The sequence below is a fragment of the Diabrotica virgifera genome, chromosome 3 (genome assembly GCF_917563875.1).
Source record: "Diabrotica virgifera virgifera chromosome 3, PGI_DIABVI_V3a".
NCBI classification, from domain to species: Eukaryota; Metazoa; Arthropoda; class Insecta; order Coleoptera; family Chrysomelidae; genus Diabrotica; species Diabrotica virgifera.
The window spans coordinates 247,605,498-247,630,455 of NC_065445.1; the positions used below are offsets into that span (position 1 = coordinate 247,605,498).

Sequence of the window (24,958 nt, forward strand, 5' to 3'; positions counted from 1 at the left end):
TAATATTATATACAAATATATTTATTATAATAACTGTAATATACTTAAGGCAAATGGCGGCTTGTTTGATGTTTTCACGAAGTAAATCCCATTTGTTCTGAAACAAAAAAATATTATTGCTTAGCTAATTAACAATCTGCTATTTTTTTCCTTTGATAAATAACTATTTAATAATAATAAAAAGAATAAAGGATATCAACACAGTTTACGATATGATATTACTACTTTGTAACGATATGATGCCAATGACAAGCGATGAGCTGTTCTACCAGAGACGACCGGAGGAGCATCCGTGTTGGCGCATAGCACCGCTGGGGGAAATCGAAGGAGTAGTGTCAGCGAGAGCATATTTAGGCGAGCCAGAAGGATGAGAAAATCGGTCGTTGCTAGCGAATTAAACTAGCAATGGCTCGATAGCTGCTGCTAGCGTGTTGAACTAGCATTAGCTGACTTGGCAAAGATGCACCGTATATTGAGGTGGAACTATGCCTAGGCGGACGCCACAGTAGTGACGTGGAGTCTTACCATGGTCGTTATCGCAGTAGGCGTGCAGTACGCGCGGTAGTAGCGAGGAACGACTGGAACGACTGCATCGCAGTGGAATGCGGGGTCTCCAGGATACGTTGATTTAACGTAGCGAGATTGTTATTGTATATATTATTTATCGTATTATTTTAATGTTGCTATTATGATCGGGTGATTGTAATAAAGTTTAATATTGTTTTTCCTTTGCAGAAGATGGAATTGTATTTTATTTTATTTGTTTTAAACTGTATATAATTATCTTAAATATATTTACTTTATTTTTAACCTGTGTTTTACTGAGTCGGTCGTCCTTGAAAGAACTACCCGTTACAACTTGGGGAGGTTTTTACTGTAAATATCATTCCACCGTGGCGAAAAGGGGTTAATTAATTATTCCCTTTTGTCTAATTGAACATCGGTGAATATTTTAGGACCACACACGACGTACGAGAGAAAAGAGCTGTCGTTCGATATGAATAAATAGCGAACTTTAAGGCAACTAGTTCTGCGATTTATTTGATATTGGTTTAAAATTACTATTAAACACGAATAAAGGGTTGTGCATGAGAAGAGAAAGAAATTAAAAATATTAAGCGACAAAAATTTATTAAAAAATACAACGAACTTAACAAATACGAGATTTAACGATTAAATTGTCTTTATTAGCGAAACAGAGAGAGTCTTTAATAAGAGCAAGGACACACCAGGCGGCGCGCGTCGAGTCGACGTCGAGGCAGCTTAAAACACGTGGCGCGGTGTAACAGCGGCAGCTATGCTACGATTTAAAGTATTTGTATTTCGTTGTTGCCAAATTTAGTCGCGTGTTGGCTGCTGTATGATACGATGTCTGAAAGTTATGACGATTTGTCTTTTGTAATAAATGCAAGTTTACTTTACCTTAGATTAAAGAAAAAAGAGAAACGCAGATATTGGATACATTCTATCATAAAGGAACTAAAGTATAAGGAATTTTTTACACATTATATAACGAAATTAATATAATAAAGGCCCAGAGAAGTTGTTTAATTTTACAAGAATGTTTAAAAAATCATTTCAGGAGTTAGTAGTAAGTATTAAAGAGCCATGTTCCAGAAATAACACCGTTATGAGGGAAAGCATATCACCCAAGAAAAACTATTTATAACGCTAAGAGGCTGTCCATTCTATGGTGCGCCACTGAGCAAATACATGTGTTAAATTGATGCCCCTCTATCATACCTTATTTTTTGGGAAATAGTGATGTTCACAAATTAATATAAACAAAAAAATTATTCAAATTAAAGCCAAAGTACGTATCGAGAAACACGAAAACCAGAATATACAAAACCGTAATAAGAGCAACAGTCACCTACGGATGTGAGACATGGGTGCTAAATAAAACAGAAGAAGATATGATAGATAGTTGCGAACGGAACATACTGAGCGCTATTTTCAGGGAAAAGAATATAGATACAGAAGACGGTTGGCATAGAAGCATCAATCAAGAATTAAGGACGCTTTACAAGGAACCAAGTATAACAAGATACACAAAGTCATAAAGAATTAGGTGGGCAGGTCATGTTGAGGGGATGGATAAGGAAAGAATGCCAAAGATGGTACTGCTAAGAAGGCCAGTTGGGACCAGGAGACGAGGTAGACCAAGGAAAAGACTGCAAGAAAGTTTCAGGAATATAATAGTATCGATGAAAATTGCACACTGGAAAGAGAAGGCGAAAAATAGGATATAGTGGAGAACCATAGTTCAGCAATTTTTACATACATAGACATCAAATAAAATTATATATAAGTTATTAGGATAAACTGTATTATGTAAAATTGTAAATACAAGGCCTGTAGAGCATAATAAATAAAATAATAAATAAGGTAAGATAACTGTTTATTATCTTTATATTTATGGACTCAATAATTTTACTTTTATTAAAGTCAATCCTTTTGACAAATAACTCAAGTCAAGTCAAACTGATCAATGGTTACAGATTTGAAAATTCTGTTTGAATGTCTGTGAAATTAGTTTCAAAGAGTTTGAAAAATAATTTATTTAGTAGATTACTTTTTTCCAGATAGAAATGTACCTACCTAATTAAGTAGCCCCTTAAGCTACGAGATAAAAAAATTAAAAATACAATGAGTTCCATATAAAAATAATTTGATATGGGAGTAAAAAATTCAAGTCAAAATATAGTTCAAGTCTGTAATTTCCATCATTAAACAAGTTTTGGTAACATTCACAACAAAATTTGCTAGAAAACAGTTCAAACGTCTGTGTTGTACCACGATACACGCATTTATGATATGCCGTATGCCGTCGAAGTCGTAAAACCGATTGGCGACATTAGGGCGACATATGGTTTCTAGGATGGGTCGCAGTAACGCCGCTGCAACGAAAATTTTAAGAGCACCTGGTGTGTGTCACTGCATCAAAGTATAGTAAGGGATGTGTCGCTTTCGACATCTCAACGGGGGTTCAGTCGACGTACGCCGCCCCGTCTGTGTTAGCGCTTAAACTTATTGCGAACGGGAGAACAAACACACACGAACTCTTCGCTTACGAACTGGTACAGATTGTCCCAACAGATTTAAAAGCAAAATTTACAAAAATTCAACTAATCAAAACCAATTTAAAAGTTGTTTTCACAACACTACTTACGAAATATGAGTATATTCTCCCATTAAGGCAACTTCTCCAGATCTACAGAATCCAAGATAGTAACTTGCAAGGTTGTCACATTTTGTGCCGATAAAAAGAGATCCTGGGTTTCGAATAGTCTCAGCAAAGTACACTCCTGCTAATATGTGACTGCATATTGGTGGATCTAAAAATATTATTCAGTGTAAATAAAACACACATTGAAGGTACCCTCCGTTAAGATACGCCAAGCCAAATGTCCCCATTTCCCAGAATTAAATTTTTTCATTTTTTACGTTCATAAAAACATAGTTTTTTTTTTTCTATTTTTTTATGTGGGGTGCAATGAAGCTACTTACATAATGTTAATATACATACAATAAGTACAACTTATACAAGTACTTTTAATTGACAATTAAGAGTTTTGTAATAACAAAACTGTACAGCGCTAGAGTGACATCTTGCGGGTATCGGACTCGACGATCGCTTCTTCTTTTTTGTCCGACAAAAATGATTTATTTTATTTTAATGTATAATTTTTTATTAAAATTAAAAATCATACATGTTTAGGTGTTGTGCGTGCGGAAACGCGTCCAACCATTACTCTGAAATTTTTCAGAAAGTGGTAGACTCGCTCAAAGGAAGCAGTTAAAACAATTTTAAGACTGTTGTATTCATTTTCAAAAAAGGACGGTGTCCTGGGGAGTAATACATACAGGGTGTCCCGAAAAGATTGGTCATAAATTATACCATACATTCTGGGGTCAAAATAGTTCGATTGAACCTAACTTACCTTAGTACAAATGTGCTCATAAAAAAAGTTACAGCCCTTTGAAGTTACAAAATTAAAATCGATTTCTTTCAATATATCGAAAACTATTAGAGATTTTTTATTGAAAATGGACATGTATCATTCTTATGACAGGAACATCTTAAAACAAAATTGTAGTAAAATTTGTCCACCTCATAAAAATTTTATGGGGGTTTTGTTCTCTTAAACCCCCCCCCCCCAAACTTTTGTGTACGTTCCAATTAATTCATTATTGTGGTTCCACTAGTTAAACACAACGTTTTTAAAACTTTTTTGCCTCTTAGTATTTTTTCTATAAGCCAGTTTTTATCGAAATGCGGCTTCGTTTTTAATATATTTACATAAAAATTTTATGGGGGTTTTGTTCCTTTAAACCCCCCAAATGTTTGTGTACGTTCCAATTAAACTACTATTGTGGTACCGTTAGTTAAACACAGTGTTTTTAAAACTTTTTTGCCCCTTAGTCTTTTTTTGATAAGTCCCATTTTATCGAGATTTGGCTTCTTTTTCAAAATATATTTAAAAATGTAAATAAATAAATTTTCAGATTATTAACAGGTCTCTTATAATCGTACTTAAGCGTGGTGGATTCGACAAATATTCAAAATATCTCGATAAACACTGGCTTATCGAAAAAGTACTAAGAGGCAAAAAAGTTTTAAAAACATTGAGTTTAACTAATGGTGCCACAATAATAATTTCGTTGCAACGTACACAAAAGTTTGGGGGGTTTAAAGGAACAAAACCCCCATAAAATTATGATGGGATGCACAAATTGCACTTTAATTTTTTTAAGATGTTGCTGCCATAAGAATGACCCATGTCCATTTTCAACAAAAAATCGTTAAGAGTTTTCGATATATGAAAAAAAATCTATTTTCATTTTGTAACTTCAAAGGGCTGTAACTTTTTTTGTGTGCACTATTGTATATAGGTAAGTGAGGTTCAATCAACCTATTTTTGACCCCAAAATCTGTGGTGTAATTTATGATCAATCTTTTCGGGACACCCTGTATAACAGATCAAAAAATACGAGGGGCCAGGGGACTTTTGGCTAGCACTGTACAGAGTTTTTGGTAACGAATGATCCATAGCTTAACCGTAGATTTCTGAGGTTAAAATAGGTCGATTTAGGCTAAATTACCTTAGTACGAAAGTTGATAATAACCGAAATACATTGTCAAAGTTAAACTTTTGTTTTATTTATTTTTTAATATTTCTTGACAGTCATGGGATAACCACACGAAATTTGGTAAGTAGGGGTTTATTTGGGACGAGAAATCTAAATTTCATACCAAAAATTATATATTGCCCAGAGGGCGCCACATATGCCTTTCAGCGCTCATTTAATACGTTCAATTTTTTTTTATCCCTCACACATAATTTTGAGATCAAAACTTTTATCCCCTATTATTTTTACTTAAAAAAGATCTCAGTAAACTCAACCGTTTTCGAGATAAACGTACTTTAAATGTACGATGTAGCTACTGAATTACTGATTACTGATTTCATTGTAGCTACTGAAGACCATTTAACATATCCTTGTCATACTTGACAGCAAGAGTAGGTACTGTACACGTGTACACCCTACTAAATTATGTTGAATAAACATTTCTAGCTACTACTAGTGGCGTACGACGGGGGTGAAGTGAATGGTTGACCCTTCCCAAATTCTACACCACTGGCGGAATTGCTATTCTAGTACAATTTTTCGATAAGTTAGCTTAAATAGACCTATTTTAAGCTCAGAAATCTAAGGTTAGGCTATGGCCCATTCATTACCAAACACCCTGTATGCGATAGATTGTCCTTTTAGTTTTGCATATAGCCATAAAAACAAAAAATATATAGACTTAAAGCACTTTATTGCTTTTCAAAATATGTCCCACCAAGATCGATGATACACTTGCTTGATGACATACTGCATACGTTCAAACCAGTTGGTAAAACAGTTATTCCAGTCTTCAGTTGACTCATCCAAAAATCGCTGTTTTAAAGGCATCGATGGCTTCTTCTGGCGACTGGAATCGCCGCCCACGCATTGAATTCTTGATCTTTGGAAACGAGAGGAAGTCGTTGGGACTTAGGTCGGGGCTATACGGTGGATGGTTTAACAATTCGATGTTTTGAAGCTCCAAAAACTCTATTGTCTTTTGGGCAGTGTGAGCACTTGCATTGTCATGATGTATGATGATTCGCCGTTGTGTGTTACTTTGTCAGAGTCTCGCGATAACTTCTGGTAAACAAACAAGTAACCGTTCCTCGATCTTCTAAAGCAATTGTTGCCACATGACCAGATTTTGACAAAAAAGTTGCGACCATTTTCTTTGACACACTTCGAGAACGGACCACTTTTGTTGGTTTTTCCTCATCGTGAAACACACACACAGCAGATTGACGTTTATTTTCCTGTTGGTAGGAGTAAATGCAAGATTCATCGCCACTAATAATACTATAAATGTTTTTCAAGCTTCGTTTGTTAAACCGTTCCAATATTTTTCGACACTAATTGACCCGAATTGCTTTCTGCTCTTCTGGAAGCAAATGAGAGATTCAATGGTAATCCAACTTCCTAACAATCAGTTCTTCATGTAGGATCTTTTCTATCGAGGTCTTTGAAATGCCCAAAGATGCCTCTACCTTCCGGTATGTTGCACGGTGGTCATCTTTAATTAGCTGACGAACCGCATCAATGTTTTGCTGTGTGACTGATGTTTTGGGTGGACCTGGTCTGGATTCGTCGCTGAGACTGGAGTGACCACGTTTAAATTCGCAATACCAGCGGGAAATAGTTGACTGGTGTGATGCTTCATTCCCAAACAAAGAAACCATTTCAGCGTGACATTGCTGCTGGGATAATCCTCTCCGAAAATTGTAAAAAAAAATATTGCTCGAAAATGATCTCAGCTAAGATCCAGTTTTTGACCGACTTGCTAATTTTAAAAATTCGCTGTGTCTACACGACTTGTTGTATCGCAATGAAACTCTGGATTTATGTGAACAAAATATTGAGGTTACACTTGTGTTGAAAGGTGTTATTGGTAGCGCCCTCTATGTGGCTATATGCAAAACTAAAAAGACAGTATTATAAATTGATAAAGTTATACTCACACTTTGCAGAGTGACAAAACGGCTGCAAAGATCCTCCGTTTAAGTAAAAATCTGCGTCCCCCAGCGCTTCCAGTTTCCCAAACGTGCCTGCACTGGTGTGAATTACGTCTACGAATGAGGCATCACTAGAATCCAACTTCCAGTCATTGTTAAACGTTGCAAAAAATGGTAGAGCAGGATCTAGACCTGAAATTTTTTTTTATGAGTGTCACTAGTTAATACCTAGGAATAGGCGAGCTAGGCCTGGATCCCGCGTCCAAAAAAAATTAATTAATAGCAAGCTGAAAATTTGTGAATAGCTTAACGGTGTCTAGGATAAACGGACAAACTTTGATGTACGGGAACCCTGGAACAGGGGTAGTTTTAATTGTGGAACATGTTACAGGTTTCGAACCAGTGTCGGATTAACCATTAGGTGGACTAGGCGGCCGCCTAGGGCCTGGACACTTGATGGGGCCCGCATCCCACACAAATGCATTAATTAATATTGAATTATTTAAGCAGTAATTTAAAAAAAAATTAAAATGTTAAAAAAATCAAATAGGGCTAACAGACAAAAAAAAAAAGAGAATGGTTAATTTATGTTTTTCAATCAAACTCAGTTTTTTGCTTTGTCTTCTGTCAAATATCAGGAAAATACAACCGACTGCAAGATAAAAGCAGTTATCTTCAAAGGCATATTTATATTTCATGTTTTAATCATTCCCTCAATTTGGTAATCAATTTTGCAAGCAAATTTTGCTTAGAAGCTGGTAATTATTTTGGTATGGTACGTTTTTTTTTCAATTTCTACCGACCGATGGGCCTTATAGTCCATTCACTCACGGTAAAATATTGCAAAACCTCCGGATTTTAAAGAACCTTTGGATTTGAAAGAAGAGCTTGGATGGACATGAAATTTGATATAAGCATAGCTAACATGTCAAAGAAAAAAGTGATATTGTGCCAATGTGTGTTTTTGTTCTACGGTTGAGTCCACCCCTTCTCGGTGGTGAAAAAATATACCGTCAAAATACGTCCGGAAGTAGATAAACTGACTAATTGTAAGCAACTTTTGTTCAATAGAGTTTTTTCATCAAGTCAATACATTTTGAGTTATTTGCAAGTGAATATCTTCATTTTTCAACAAAAAATAACACGTTTTTAGTCAGTTTTTCGAAAATAACTCAAAAAGTAAGTATTTTATCGAAAAAATATTCTTAGCAAAAATATAGCTTTTCAAAAATTGAAAAAAATGGTTTATGTGTGCAGTCTGTAGACCCAGTAGAAGCAGAGTTGTAGCTAATGAAAACTAGGTTCTTATTCGTCAAATTCCAAATCGAATATTTCAACGTAATATTTCAAATAACCAAAAAATGAAGTACTTTTCATGGAAAACTCATCACGACTTGTTTAGCTGTTTAAAAAAGCATTATTCTTGTTTAAAAAAACTCTAGCATAAAAAGTAAGCAAGATACGCTCAGAAAAAAGTTAATCCCATTTTTTGGGTGAAAAACTGGGGAAAATAACCCTCTAATTAGAATCCCAAATGAAATAAATCCTTTCCGCTTTACAAGCTATTTTACTTATGTATTGTTTATATGCTCTGTAAGATTTATCGGTATAAAGTGCGTATTTATAAAAGGGCTGTAGTAGAAAGGGCTTGAACAAGTCACTAATCACGACTCTATGCAATTTTTTTTATTGGCTTAATGCCTCGACAGCTAATGGCCATTGGCATGGTACAGTGGATTTTTCCAATCAGGTAGGTACCTAATGTAATGGGTAGTGTGTGTGTGTGTGTGTGTGTGTTTGAGTAAAGGTCTTGTTACTTAGCAAATTCGTCATTGTTTTTGCATAGAGACGCTAATTGTATCCGAATTTCTGCGGTCCCTCCGGTGAGTACCGATCCCACAAGGATAGAAACTATTTTCATTTATTAATTTTTAATAAATGAAAAATTCTCTAAATGCAAATTTTAAACAGTCATATCTTAACCAATTTTTATCTTCCAAAAAGGTAAAAATCTGAAATATTCAGAAAAGCAAAACCTACATTTTTTACTCTTTAAGATTTTTGTACCACTAATAATTTTTAAGTTATTTTGAAAAAAAAGACATTTTTTTTTCAAAATTTCAAAAAATTTGTTTTACTTTAAATCCTAATGTTTTGAAATATAAGCACTATGAACCGGTGAAACTTGCAGATTATATAAAAACAATAAACTTATAAGTTTTTTCAAGATTTTCATAAATTTTCAAAAAATTTTTGCCAAAAAAAGGTAACAGCATTATTTTAAGCTTTACTTGCTTAATTTTGATACTTGAAACTTGTTAAAAAAAAACAAAAATAAAACTTTTATAACACTTTAAAAAAGTTGTGATGATTTTTCACCGAAAAGTGCTTCATTTTACGTTGAAATATTTTATTTGGGATTTGTCGAATAAGAATCTACTTTTCATTAGCTAACTTGTCTACTTATACTGGGTCTACATACTTCATACATACACCATTTTTTAAAATTGTGTATACGCTATATTTTTTCCATAAAATACTTAATTTTGGAGTTATTTGCGAAAACCGTCTAAAAACGTGTTTTTTTTTTGTTGAAAAATGAACATATTTACTCGCAAATAACTCAAAAAGTATAATATTGATTTAGTGAAAAAACTCGATAGAACAAAAGTTACTTAGAATTAATCAGTTTATCCATTTCCGCACTTATTTTGAATGTATGTTTTTTCACCCCCGAAGGGGTGGCACTCATATCCAGGGCAAAATCACATATCGACACAATATTCCTTTTTTTCTTTGGCATATTAGCTATGGACCATTAATGAGAAGTTGTTGCGAAATGTAAAAAAAAAGAAAAATGATCTCTTTTACATTGTCGTAATTTATTTTTGGAGTAACTACTTTCCAAAACAACATAAATATCTGTAAATTTGTTTTAAGTAAATGGTCGCTATAAAGGGGCCTACTTCTTACGGCTGCCTAGGGCCCCATGATGCCTTAAACCGTCACTGTTTCGAACGTTAAACTACGAAAACGTCCCATGTATTTTGTTGGACAGAGGGAAAACAGTTTTTCATAATAATTATATAAAGTTCGTTATTGAATAAACTTAAAAACAACCTTCTAGTTTTCATAATCATAAACTTGTCAGGATGACACGTTCCAAAATTAAAATCACGTTCCAAAATTAAAACTTCCCCTGTTCCAGGGTTCCCGTACCTCGAAGTTTGTCCGACTAGACACCGTTAGGCCATTAACAAATTTTCAGCTTGCTATTAATAAACTTTTTTTGGTACGCGGCGCGGGATCCAGACTTTTTATTAGGTTTAAAGAATAATATATGCACTACATATCTGTCTATCTTATAGATGCTGTTATTTCAGCTGATAGACGTTTCTCTGTAAATAGGGTGGATTAATATAATATATTGATCCCATAATATATATAAAAAATTGGCAATAACATCACTAATCCTTTAACGCCGGGAAAGCCAGACAATATATTCTGGGACAAGCCATATTTTATTTATGCTACTATTTGTATAATAATTGATTTTTTAAGATAAAAGTTACAGTATAGATGTGGCCAATACATTTTTATCGTATTATGATTTTTTTTATCTGTTGTACAAAGAGATAAGTACCTTTTATTTTTATTTGGTATTTTTGTAATTGTTTGCGTATAATTTTTTACAAGAATAAAAAACCGCTAAACGCCGTAAAAATGAGTGGCGCATAAAATATTCCAGCTACAAAAGATCTGATATGAATATAACGTGGCGCGAAAATGGATTTTCATTTGATGCAAAACAAAATTCTAGTTTTATTTTAAAAGATTTTTCCATAATATTTGCTAAGTTTGAAGTAAACGCGCCACAAAAGAGTAACTTTGTTACAGTTTGAATTTTGAAACTCTTTTGTGACGCGTTTACTTCAAATTTAGCAAATATTATGGAAAAATCTTTTAAAATAAAACTAGAATTTTGTTTTGCATCAAATGAAAATCCATTTTCGCGCCACGTTATATTCATATCAGATCTTTTGTAGCTGGAATATTTTATGCGCCACTCATTTTTACGGCGTTTAGCGGTTTTTTATTCTTGTATCAGGAGTTTTTCAAAGTTATTTATAAATTAAATGTATGAAGTTGAATGCAATGTTCCCCTATTACACGTCTAGCTTTATAAATGGTCACCTTTGTTGCATTATATCCCAAATGTATTATCGAATGTAATATCGAATGTACATTAGATTTTTTTCTATTCGAAATAGATTGAAACAAAAATATTGAGATGGCCGGTAAATGAAGTCGGATTGCCCGTTGCCAGATGAAATTTAGCGTCGTAACCACTACAACTACATAAACCATTTCGGGAATAATCGTTAAATGGATTATACTTTTGTAGCTTAATAACTTCTAAACGGTTTAACCGATTTTGATCAGTAAACATGAGTTTGAAACGTATTGACTAGCAGTATCTGATGGATCTAAGGTCAAGTATGATAACTGAAGCTATTACAGGAATTATTGAGCTTGAGAAACCGTTTTTCCCACAGGAAATAGATTTTATAATATGTATGAAGCCTATAACCTAAAAATTCGAATATTATCGGATATAAGGTATACACCATTAGATTCGTCTTGAGTCCTTCCACAAACGCTAAGTTATTGGCGCAATTCGTAGGTTGAAATGTTGAGTAATTGTCGAAAAACCAAAATTTTCAAAGTTTAGTTTTTCAGTTTTTCGGCTATACTGAGCTGTGTGTATGTCTAATCCTGACGGCTTAAACACCATTTGAAAGCTTAGGTCAACACTATTGATTTGATGTATTTGCAGTTCTCCTGCCTCGTCTTGGTCCGAATATATATACCCCCAAAATATATGCCGTTTTGTACTTACCAAGTCCTATAGCTGGCTTATGGGTGGTCAAAAGTCACAAACTACACCGGTTCTAAATCAGCCCTGACCCCCTCTTCAAACACAGAGAAAAAATATCAAATCTGTTTAACTTTCAAACACACATACATACATATCCACAAACATTTTCCCTTTTTTAAATAAAAATTGAGTCACATTTCTAAGCTCTATAACTTTTGAACGGTATAACCGATTTTCAAAATTAGACATGCATTGGAAAGGTAATGATCAGTTCTATTAGAAGCCGTAAAGGTTGGACTTAATTTTTAAAGTTTTTGGGAGTTTTGGGGACGAGAACGAAAAACAGACCCTAAATAGGAAGGGCCGTAAAATCTACACCCTTGGACCAAAATCGATGGTTAACATATAAATCGGTGAGTATTTTTCTGAACTTTAAGATGGGAGTTGGCCCAATTTTCAATTCAGTCAGATTTAGAAAATCAAAAATTTCGTGATTATATAGTGTCGCGTGTAGGGGGGTGTGGGTGTGCGCCACTGGCGAGAACTGCCGTTCTCTGGTAATGTTCAAAATTAGACATGAGTTGGAGAGGTAATGATCAGTATTGTTAGAAGCCGCAAAGGTCGAACTTACATTTTCGAAGTTTTTGTGGAGTTTTGGGGACCAGAACGAAAAACAGACCCTAATTAGGAAGGGCCGTAAAATCGACAGCCTTGGACCAAAATGGATGGTTGACATATGAATGGGTAAGTCTTTTTCTGAACTTGAAGATGGGAGTTGGCACAATTTTCAATTCAGTCAGATTTAGAAAATTGAAAATTTCGTGCATATAATAGTGTCGCGTATAGGGGGGTGTATTTCTGCGCCACTGGCGAGAACTGCCGTTCTCTGGTAATTTTTTCGATATAAAACTAACAGCTTCGATAACCACTAAATCGAAAACTATTAATTTTATCAAAAAAATGTATAATAAACATTTTTTGCTTATAATTAATATTTTTACCAGCATTTGCGGTCAAAATATAATAAAAAATTTCCACCCTCGAAATGAGGTGGCAACCACCCCATGGTAAAAGCGTATTTCTGCATCATATAGATTTTTATCCTTGGACTATCCACTACTTATTGTCAAATTTTCAAGCAAATCTATCCATTCTGTAAAAATTGCGAAGTGAAAAATTTCAGTTCCTGGACTAATTATAAATTTGGAGCTCTATAACTTCTGAACGGCTTACCTGATGTTGATCACTAAACATGAATTTGAAACGTATTGACAAGTAGTATCTGATGCATCCAAGATCGAGTGTGATAACTGAACGTATTACAGGAATTATTGAGCTTGAAGAACCGTTTTTCCCATAAGAAATAGATTTGATCATATTTATGAAGCCTATAACTTAAAAATTCGAATTTTCCCAGATATGAGGTATACACCGTTAGACGCGTCCTGAGTCCTTCTACAAACGCTCAGTTATTGGCGCAATTCGTAGGTTGAAATTTTGAGTAATTGTCGAAAAACCAAAATTTTCAAAGTTTAATTTTTCAGTTTTTTGGCTATAGTGAGCAGTGTGTATGTCTTAGCTTGATCGCTTAGGCGCCATTTGAAAGCTTAACTCAACTCTATTAATTAGGTGTATTTGCGAATTTCCTGTCTTTCCTTAAACCTAAGATATATACGCCCAAAAAATATGCTATTTTGTATCTACCCAGCCCTCTAGCTGGCTTAAGGGTAGTCAGAAGTCAAAAATTAGACCGGTTCTGAATCGGCCCTCACACCTTCTTGAAACACAGAAGAAAACATTCAGATCGGTGTAACTTTTCCACACACATACATACATACATACATACATATCCACAAACATTTTCCATTTTTTTAATAAAAATTGAGTCATATTTCTGAGCTCGATATCTTTTGAATGGTATAACCGATTTTCAAAATTTAACATGCGTTGGAAAGGTAATTATCTGTGCTATCAGGAGCCGCAAAGGTCGGGCTTAAATTTTTGAAATTTTTGGGAGTTTTGGGGACGAGAACGAAAAACAGGCTTTAAATGGGAAGGGCCGTAAAATCCACACCCTTGGACCAAAATTGATGGTTGACATATGAATGGACGATCTTTTCCTAAACTTTAAGATGGAATTTGTCCCAATTTTCAATTCAGTCAGGTTTAGAAAATCGAAAATTTCGTGAATATATAGTGTCGCATGTAGGGGTGTTGTGCGCCACTGGTGAGAACTGCCGTTCTCTGTGGATATAAAATATGTGTAGTGAGTGATTTCGTTTAGTTTGAAATTTACATGTACGATTTGGATTATTTTTAATATGATGAGTTACTTTAAGAAAATTTAGAAACTGGATCAATACTGCAATTAGTAACTGTAAGTATTTGGTACAACACGGGGATATAAATTATATAGAGAGATTAAAAATTATGGAATAAATTAATTTATTACACTACACTTTATGTCACTACAGCCCGAAAGAGTTCACTTGAGCTGCATCCAAACCATTCTCTGAGATTTCCCAACCAGGACATTTTTCTCCTTCCTATGCTACGGCTTCCTTGAATCTTTCCTTGTATAACTAATTTTAGGAGTTCCTATCTGTCACCATATGTTATATGACCCAAGTATTGAAGTTTTCTTATTTTGATGGAATCCAGTATCTCCCTGCTGTTCTGTATTCTTGTTAGTACTTCCTCATTGGTTATTCTGTCTGTCCAGGACATTTTCAGCATTCTTCGATAGGTCCGCATTTCAAATGCTTCCATTCTATTGAGACATTGTTTATTAAGAGTCCATGTCTCCACGCCATACAAAAGAACAGAAAATACATAACATTTTAGTACTCGCTTTCTAAGATTTAGGCTGAGGTCTCTACTACATAATATTTGTTTCATATTAGTGAATGCAATTCTAGCCTTTTCTATTCTAATTCTGATTTCTTTGGTATAATCGTTTGTTTCACTAATCAGTAGCGTACTGATAGATCAGCGGGCTCTGGTTCCAGTTGGGATGCGGGCCCCCGCCCAAAACATTAAATATAAATCATCATATATCACAAAATATATCATAAAAACTTAAGTTAATTTATAGTCCATTTACTCACGGTTTTTGCTGTACATTTTAAAGAACTGCTCGGATTGAGATGAAATTTGGCATACACATAGCTAACATGGAAAACAAAAAAGTGATACCTATTGTGCCGATGTGCGCTTCTGCGCTAGGTATGTTTTACCCCTTCTCGGGTGAAAAACATACGTTCAATATAAGTTCGGAATTGGATAAACTGGCTAACTCTAAGCAACCTTTAAGTTCTATAGAGTTTTCTTACCAAGTCAATACTTAATTACAGAATTATTTGTGAGTAAATGTGTTCATTTTTCAAAAAAAAAAACACGTTTTGAGACGGTTATGAGACGGAAAAAGTAAGTATGTTATCGAAAAAAATATTCTTAGTAAAAATATAGCTTATGAAAAAAGTGAAAAATATGGTGATATACGAATTCTTTAAACCCAGTAGGTCATGAAATATAGGTTCTTATTCGTCAAATTCCAAATCAATATTTCAACGTGAAATAACTAAAAATGAATCAATTTTCGAGAAAAACTCATCACAACTTTTTTAATATATTTTTGTCATTTTTTAGATTCTAGCATCAATATTAACTATGTAACGCTCAAAATAAAGTTGGACACTTTTTTTGGTAAACAAATCGTAAAAATCACCCCCTAATTAGCATCCCAAATGAAATTAATCGTTACCTCTTCACAAGTTACTTGACATGTATCTATTGCTTATATATGATCTGTAAGTTTTACCGCTTCAAAGTGCTCATTTTTGAAAAAAATTTGGTTTTAAATTAAAAAAAATATAATTATGAAAAAATTGTGTTTTTCAAAAAAACTTTATTAATTATTATTGGTGATACCAAAAATATTAACTAGTATAAAAAAATATAGGTCTTGCTATTGTGAATATTTTGGACTTTTTGTTTTCCTGAAGACAAAAATTGGTTATAGGATATGTCTGTTCAAGTTTTGCATACTCTCGTGATTAGTTACCTACTCGTTTAAGCCCATTTGACTACAGCCTTTTCAAAAATAGGCACTTTGAACCAACGAATCTTACATATATCTTATAAACAATAAGTAAAGTAATTTGTGAAGCTTTAATATCATTTCGGATGCTAATTAGAAACAAATTTTCACGACTTTTTAACAAACAAAAAAAGATACCAACATTATTTTGATCGAAATTTACTTACTTTTGATGAAACTTAAAAGAAACAATAAACTATTAAAACAGTAAATTAATATTTATCCTATCGTTTTTCATCCTCACATGATTGATCACTTTACGCCTGCCGTTTTTATAAACAATGAAACTCAAAAATTTTCTACATCCAAAATTCCAGTCTTAATTAAAAACCTCATTAATATCGGAAAACCAACACAGCTTTTAAAAAATGAACATTGGAATAAAATTTATATCAACAAAATAGATTCTGAAATTGCATAATATGATACATTTATGTATAAATAAGTCAAACAATTACATACAAACCTCTAGGGAGATAAAACGCTTAAAAAATACATCAAAAAAACCCTGGATAACGGTGGGGTTGATATCTTTTAACAAACGACGAGATTTTCTTAAAAAGAAATTAGTGTCTATATATATAGTGTCTTGTTATCCTTACCACTATTTTCTATATTTAGAATTTAATTTCAATTTTTAAGAATTACCTACCTCTATAAAAGTACAGGCTGACTGATGAAGGTTCAATAAACACGAGTATCGAGCCTATTGTATTGGTATTTTTATGGCCGTATAAAACTTGTAATGCATATTTACAACTTTGCAGTTTACCTACATCGTATTCATGAATCTTGCTAATATACAAGTGTTTGAGTTATCACGTGTAGGCAGGCCCTGTCGGTTACTTTAGTCTTTACAAATGTTGAAACAATTGCTTTGGAAAGCAGGTATAAAACGTGTAAGTAACCTTAAAACAGGGTTCCCTGTATTTCAATAAATTTTGTTTTCAAATTTTTTGAGAATAGGCATCCTTCGTTTTTATTTATTATAAGTATCTACACAAAAATTAAAATCTATTAAGCAGTTACATTTTCTATGTGTGTACTTGTGTAGTTCAAAATGTACCCCATCAAATTAGAAACAAAAGAAGCAAAAAAGCGCATTAAAGCGGTCCCCTGGGGGCCCGGGCCCTGGTTCCGCGGAACCCGCGGAACCATGCTCAGTACGCCACTGTCACTAATGTTTGTCCCTAGTTATAATTCTGAACTCGTTCTATCGTCTTATTATTTACGTGTAGATTGATGTTTCTAATATTTTTCTTAGATATAACCATGAATTTTGTTTTCTTTACGTTTAGTGACCAGTGGCGGCTCGTCAGAGGAGGCAAGGGAGGCACAGCCTCCCCATAAATTTTTTACACACTCTACACTGTTTTGTTTATCATGAATCGCGAAAACAACAATCACTCTCACTATTATACAACGTGTAAATTCCATATTATCACTAATTATCCATACGTACGGAGCATTAGCATTAGAACGCATGATCGCGTCTCAGTTTTATTACATATTATTGTAGGCAGGACCCTGGGTTATCCCGAGATGCATGAAAGGAGCACGGAGCCGAGAAGCCCAGCAGTCTCCGTTGCTAATGCTCCGTGCAGCGCAGCAGGCGATTAAGGAGACCCGGTCTCGTAACAGTGGCATCTACGGTGCCATCACACGCTGCCCGGAGATATACCAAGGGAGGCAGAGTAGCTTCTCGGCTCCGTTGCGTGGTTGCGTGCGTCTCGGGACGCAAAAATCTAAAAGTGCGAATTTTGTTATGAAATTTGGTATGTGGGGTTATAATAATATTTGGAACAACTTGCTCAAATAACTTTTTCCGATATCTCTAACTCAAAGCAAAATATCGGTAATTTATGGTGTTTTTGAATTCGCAGTAGGCCGCGTTTAGAATTAAAAAAATTCAGTTGAGTATCTTAAAAAATTTGAAGCTTCATTATGTATGGACTGCAAAACTTCAAATCTGTATTTATTTTGATATGCGAGGTATCTATTTACAAATACATAGATGGAATTGTTAACAAATAAACGACACAAACTTTGGTATTAAACTTTTACAATTAGACTATTTTTAAAATAGTATGATATCATGAAATTATGAATTAAGACATTTTTTAGCGCATTTTTTTGCTAGTGCAAATTTGTCTAGATATTTTACAGTTAGGTATAGCCTCCCCTATTGTAAAAATCACGAGCCGCCACTGTTAGTGACAGACCAAATTCTTCACTCGTTTTGAAATATAATATATTAATCATAAAATATGAAAAATATTATGTTTATTTTTATTTTCGGTTCTCAATATACCGATAGGTATTCACCATAACTAATCTTAAACACTATCGCCAAAGATGTCATTCAGAATAAATAAACGACTATGCATCAACTTCTTCATATTTGCCGTATTAAGCACAACCATTGTATTTATGTTCTTAAGCAATAACGAAAAAAATATTTGTGAAAAGAAAGCCGATCTTGACGATATACACTGTTACAGAGAAACAAGTTTAGCTTCCCTTCCCGATATTTCTGAAATAAGTCCTAGATCAGGGAAGTCGATGTTCTTCCACGAAACTTCCTGTAAATCCTTCAACAAAGGCAAAATTACCATCAATTCAAGGCAAGCGTGCGCAGTGGAAAGTGCAGCAAGACTTAATCCCGATTTAGATATTTATGTGTTATACTCCTCGCCAGGCCTTATTAAATCGGAAGGAGATGAGTCTGATAAGTTTCTAAGTGTACTACAGAGTTACAAGAATGTGAAAATAATGCACTTGGACTATGGGAAATATACTAAAGGAACCCCTATGGAGGAACTGTACAGCTCTGGAAAGATAGAAAACTCACAGTACGCTGTGTCACACGCAAGTGACGTTTTAAGGTAAGAGTGATCACCCGTGTTGAGCTGCACCCCCCCCCACTTACAAAAATTAAAAAACAAATAGCCCTGATTTATGAGCTATTTATGAGCTCTCATATTCCGCAAATTAAAAATTTTGAGCTCGTTCCACTGAGCAGGAATTTAATATTTTAGTGGGGCTGAGTCAGCCCCCCCTTCACTACTTAAAAATAGTAATATTGAATCGGTTTTTGCGGCAGAATTACGAGCTATTTATGAGCTCTTGAAATTATATAGTTTCGATTTTTGAGTTCATCCCCTTCACCCCCAAACGACCCTTTAATTGATTTAACTTAAGAGAAAAATGCTGAGAAAACTTTAAATATATCGTATTGTGGATATAATTCCTATAGCTTATATATTCTAAGAATAAACTATTAAATCACGTGCATTGCGATTATTGAGCTACAACCCCTTCGCAAGAAAACTACCCTATCTTCCCGGCTTAAGAGAGAGTTGTACTTAAAATACATTAAATTAATTATTTGGCGACTACATATCATTTAATAATTTATGAGCTACCAAATTACGCGCATTTAGATCAGTAAATTGCAATTTATTTTGTATAGTGCTGTCACTGAAGGTAAAAATCAACGATTACCTTCAATTTCGGTGAACCTTCATCGCTTTTCACGAAAATTAATTGGTCAGTGGTTAGAGGATATCTCAAGAAACAAAGGTGACATGGTGCCACCTTGCGCCTTTACTCTGAGGGTGGATACCGCCCTTCTCGGTGGTGAAAATTATTTTATAAAAAATAACTGCATAAATCAATAAAAGGAGAAATTATAAGCAACATTTGTTATATAAAGTTATTAAAATAAGTCAATACTTTTTAAGTTATTAAAGATCAAAGATTTTAATTATTCGTGAAAAAAATGCATGTTTTGAAGCGGTTTTTCGTAAATCACTGAAAAACTGTAAGTTTTTACAAAAAAGTTAATAGTAGTTTAATTCGTATAGATTATATTCTAAGAATAAACTCTTAAATCACGCGCATTTCGACTATTGAGCTACAACCCCTTCGCAAGAAAACCATCCCATATTCCCGGCTTAAGAGAGAGTTGTACTTAAAAAAATTTAAACTAATTATTTGGCAACTACATATCGTTTAATAATTTATGAGCTAGCTAAATATACGCATCTCAATTATTGAATTGCAATTTTCTTTCTATAGTGCAGTCACTGAAGGTAAAAATCAACTATGACCTTCGATTTCGGTAAATCTCCATTCATTTTCACGAAAATTGGTGAACGGATAGAGGATACCTCAAGAAACAAAATTAATAATAACAACTTGCGGTTTTAGCCTGTGGTATATGTCAGCCCTTCTCGGGGGTTAAAATTACTTTATTAAAAATAACCCCACAAATCGAGAGAGGAACAAATTCTAAGCAAAATTTGTTATACAATGTAATTAAAATAAATCAATACTTTTTGAGTTATGAAAGATCAAATATTTTAATTTTTGTGAAAGGAAATGCATGCTTTAAAGCAATTTTTCATAAATAACTCAAAAACTGTAAGTTTTTACAAAAAAGTTTTTATCACTAAAATTGAAGCTAATAAACATATAATAAATTGCTTATATTACTTAAAAATAATTACTTATGAATTATCTTTTGAATAACTTTTAATTATTATGATATCAGGCACATCCAACTATTTGAAAGGTAATTTCAAGAGCTATGAAACTGTATTACATTTAATCTTTCAAATAATTTTTTTTTTTAGGATAATAGTAAAGGGCTCCTGTTACATTGTTCTCGTAGTAAAATTTAGGCTTAAACGTTTCTATCTTCGTTATTTTGATTCATACAGAAATCAAAAGACAAGTAAAATCTTTGCTAATAAAAAAAACTCAAATTTCGTTATCAATCATTTTTACGTGTATCGAGTATTGTTGGAGATATTATCAAAAGCAAATAATTTACGAAAATTTGAAAAATTTTGATTTTTTAAATCATATTTAAAATAATAACTCAAACAATACTTTACTTTAAGTACAACTCTCTCTTAAGCCGGGAATATGGGATGGTTTTCTTGCGAATGGGTTGTAGCTCAATAGTCGAAATGCGCGTGATTTAAGAGTTTATTCTTAGAATATAAGCTATACGAATTAAACTACTATTAACTTTTTTGTAAAAAACTTACAGTTTTTTAGTGATTAACGAAAAACCACTTTAAAACATGCATTTTTTTCACGAATAATTAAAATTTTTGAACTTTATTAACTCAAAAAGTATTGACTTATTTTAATAACGTTATATAACAAATGTTGCTTATAATTTGACCTTTTATTGATTTGTGCCGTTATTTTTATAAAATAATTTTCACCCCCGAGAAGGCTCGGTATCCACCCTTAGGGTAAAGGCGCAAGGTGGCACCATGTCACCTTTGTTTCTTGAGGTATCCTCTAACCACTGACCAATTTTCGTAAAAATCGATGAAGGTTCACCGAAATTGAAGGTAATCGTTGATTTTTACCTTCAGTGACTGCACTATACAAAATAAATTGCAATTTACTGATCTAAATGCGCGTAATTTGGGAGGTCATAAATTATTAAATGATATGTAGTCGCCAAATAATTACTGTAATGCATTTTAAGTACAACTCTCTCTTAAGCCGGGAAGATGGGGTAGTTTTCTTGCGAAGGAGTTGTAGCTCAATAATCGAAATGCACGTGATTTAATTGTTTATTCTTAGAATATATAAGCTATAGGAATTATATCCGCAATACGATATTTTTTAAGTTTTCTCAGCATTTTTCTCTTAAGTTAAATCAATTAAAGGGTTGTTTGGGGGTGAAGGGGATGAGCTCAAAAATCGAAACTATATAATTTCAAAAGCTCATAAATAGCTCGTAATTCTGCCGCAAAAACTGATTCAATATTCCTATTTTTAAGCCACTAAAATATTAAAATCCTGCTCAGTGGAACGAGCTCAAAATTTTTAATTTGCGGAATATGAGAGCTCATAAGTAGCTCATAAATCAGGGCTATTTGTTTTTTAATTTTTGCAAGTGGGGGGGGGGGCAGCTCAACACGGGTAGAGTGATCTATTATTACGCCAGTAAATGAGGGCAAAAACAGGATATTACCTCTGACCTCCGAATTCTATCCTTCTATACTGCATGGATTTTAATGAAATTTTGGGAATAGCCTCTACTTATCTCCTAATTCAAAGTCTACCCTATATACTATGCCGCTTTCATCTTGGGTTTGGTCTCCACCCCTGCTCGGGGGTGGAAAACTTTCTGGTGAAAGTAACTACGGAAATGACTAGAGAAACTAATAATTCTAAGTAATAGCTGTTCTATATATTTTTTTGAAAACTCAATACTTTTTGAGTTATTCGTGGTTGAAAATTTGCCATTTTCATTGAAAAATATGACTTTATATCTTTTCGGACGGTTTTTTGTGAATGGCTTAAACATTATGCATCTAACGAAAAAAACTATATAAAACATTTTTGTAGCTTATGAAAAATCAAAGAGATTTGTTTCTTCTTCTTCATAAATCTTCTAGTTATAACACAAAAAGACATGTGGTAGGTAAAAAGAGATTTTTTTGGTGCATGCTCATATCGGTGTATTCAAATAACAGAGAAATGGTCGATTTTAGGGGTACAATGCTACCAATACCTTTTGTAGTGCTTAAAAAGATCATTAAACAGAACACTGTTAAATTTCGATTACATTCAAATGATGGTTAATTTATTTCAAGAAAAAATGCGAAATATATTTAACCCATCATCCATCAGAACATATTGTTTTATATACCGTTTAATATATTGTTTTACTTCTACAATACCTTTTATTATAGTATATATTTCTATATTCAAAAAGGTGGACGGGTTTAAAATGCATGGTTTTTGAAAAAAATAAAATTTAATTATAAAGCGCAATTTTAAATTTTAATAAAAATCTTCCTTTTTCTCCATGTACATAACTCGAAAATGATAAGAGATACAGTAATGAGAAAAATAAAATGTTTTATCTAAAATAGTACATTTTTGTACTGTATCTCTTTTTCGTGTATCTTGTCATTTTCGAGTTACATGGAGAAAAATAACATTTTTCTACGGCCGTGCTAAATGAGTCACTATCCCGCACGCATTTCTTTTCCGAAAGTTGCAGTTTCCCGCACGGCGTGCGTGAAAGTAAATTTTCCCGCACGGCGTGCGGGAATGTAAAATACCTTGTGATATGGCATTATAATATATTATAATACATACAATAAACTAATATTTAGATATTATTTACTAATTTATTTCAAATTTATCTTATTGTATTCATGTTTTAATGAAATTAGCGCGATAATTCGATGAAATAAAATTATTTTGACATAATATTTTTGTTTTATTTAAATTTATGTAAAAAATAGTTGAAAGACTGATAAGTTTGTACACACTTGAATGAATAGAGGAAATAAAAAATGTAGTATATCAAAGTGCGTAAATAATTTATTTCTTTGGCTGAGCGCTTTCGACATAAATGTCATCATCGGAGCTAATGCTAAAATAAAAAAAAGAGGTCTTGTAAGAAAAAGAAGTACAAAACTCTTTTTTTACTTACGTCAATTGTTAAAAAAGTACCGCTACAAAATTGAGGTGTTAACATTTGCATCTTGTGAAAATAAATTTTGGTTGGATATGCTATGTCCTCCGTACAACCCCAAACAGTAAAAACAGAAAAACGGTCACATTACACGTTACACAAACACAAAAAAACTTTTTTCATGGTATAGGTATCACCCATCCATTGTTGGCCTAGTAGAAACAGCTGACTGACAAAGTCGGATATTCAAATCTGCTTTTATCTGTTCTGCGTTGACGTATGACAGCTGACATTAAATTCTGAATATTTTTAACATTTTTGAAAGAAAAATTAAAAATTTTTAAAAAATTTAAATTGATAAGGAAATGTACCTTAGATGTTTGTACTAATCAATTAGTACAAACAATGTAATTAGTAATCAATGATTAGTACACACATCTAAGGTACATTTCCTTATCAATTTAAATTTTTTAAAAATTTTTAATTTTTCTTTCAAAAATGTTAAAAATATTCAGAATTTAATGTCAGCTGTCATACGTCAACGCAGAACAGATAAAAGCAGATTTAAATATCCGACTTTGTCAGTCAGCTGTTTCTACTAGGCCAACAATGGATGGGTGATACCTATACCATGAAAAAAGTTTTTTTGTGTTTGTGTAACGTGTAATGTGGCCGTTTTTCTGTTTTTACTGTTTGGGCTTGTACGGAGGACATAGCATATCCAACCAAAATTTATTTTCACAAGATGCAAATGTTAACACCTCAATTTTGTAGCGGTACTTTTTTAACAATTAACGTAAGTAAAAAAAGAGTTTTGTACTTCTTTTTCTTACAAGACCTCTTTTTTTTATTTTAGCATTAGCTCCGATGATGACATTTATGTCGAAAGCGCTCAGCTAAAGAAATAAATTATTTACACACTTTGATATACTACATTTTTTATTTCCTCTATTAAATTTATGTGTCTCGGCAGCAATGGCCATTGACACAAACAATATTGGTTATACAATAGTTAATTACAATAAGGACTTAAAACTAATTATTATAACAGTTAATTTCTAAATCTTAAATAACATTAGGTAAAAATTATGAAGAAAAAAAATTGGATATACAATCATTGGATACTATAGAGACGTACAACTAATTATAAAATTGCTTCGGTCTTCTTGGGATACTTCGGACGTTGTTTAGTCATAGTAGCAGTTGCATATGAACTAGTAAGATTACTGGAAGAATTGGGTCCAGACATGGTGTTGCTAACAGTGGGGGAACATTGATTTAAATTGTTACTCATGTAGTCAAAAGTAACTTGAATTTGTTTATATTAATGCTTTGGATGTCTGGAAATAAGTGATAACCTTGGATACATCACTGCAATACTGGTTGCCTAACCGTTGGCGTCCGTTGAGACGGGATAGCAACAGTGAAAAACTATTGACAGTTTGACACTG

General features: G+C 33.2%; 1 protein-coding gene across 2 annotated transcripts in view; it reads right to left on the reverse strand.

Annotated features, from left to right (window-relative positions):
- The window catches only part of LOC114335305 (pancreatic lipase-related protein 3-like), a 593,140-nt gene continuing 568,182 nt past the window's right edge, over window positions 1-24,958 (reverse strand). For both annotated transcript variants that reach the window (XM_050646050.1, XM_050646049.1), the window contains 3 exons: window positions 7,074-7,259; window positions 3,173-3,338; window positions 1-97 (listed from right to left, as the gene is read on the reverse strand). In XM_050646050.1, coding sequence (XP_050502007.1) covers window positions 25-97; window positions 3,173-3,338; window positions 7,074-7,259 — 425 coding nt within the window. In that variant the 3' untranslated portion in view covers window positions 1-24. The remainder of the gene's footprint in view (window positions 98-3,172; window positions 3,339-7,073; window positions 7,260-24,958) is intronic.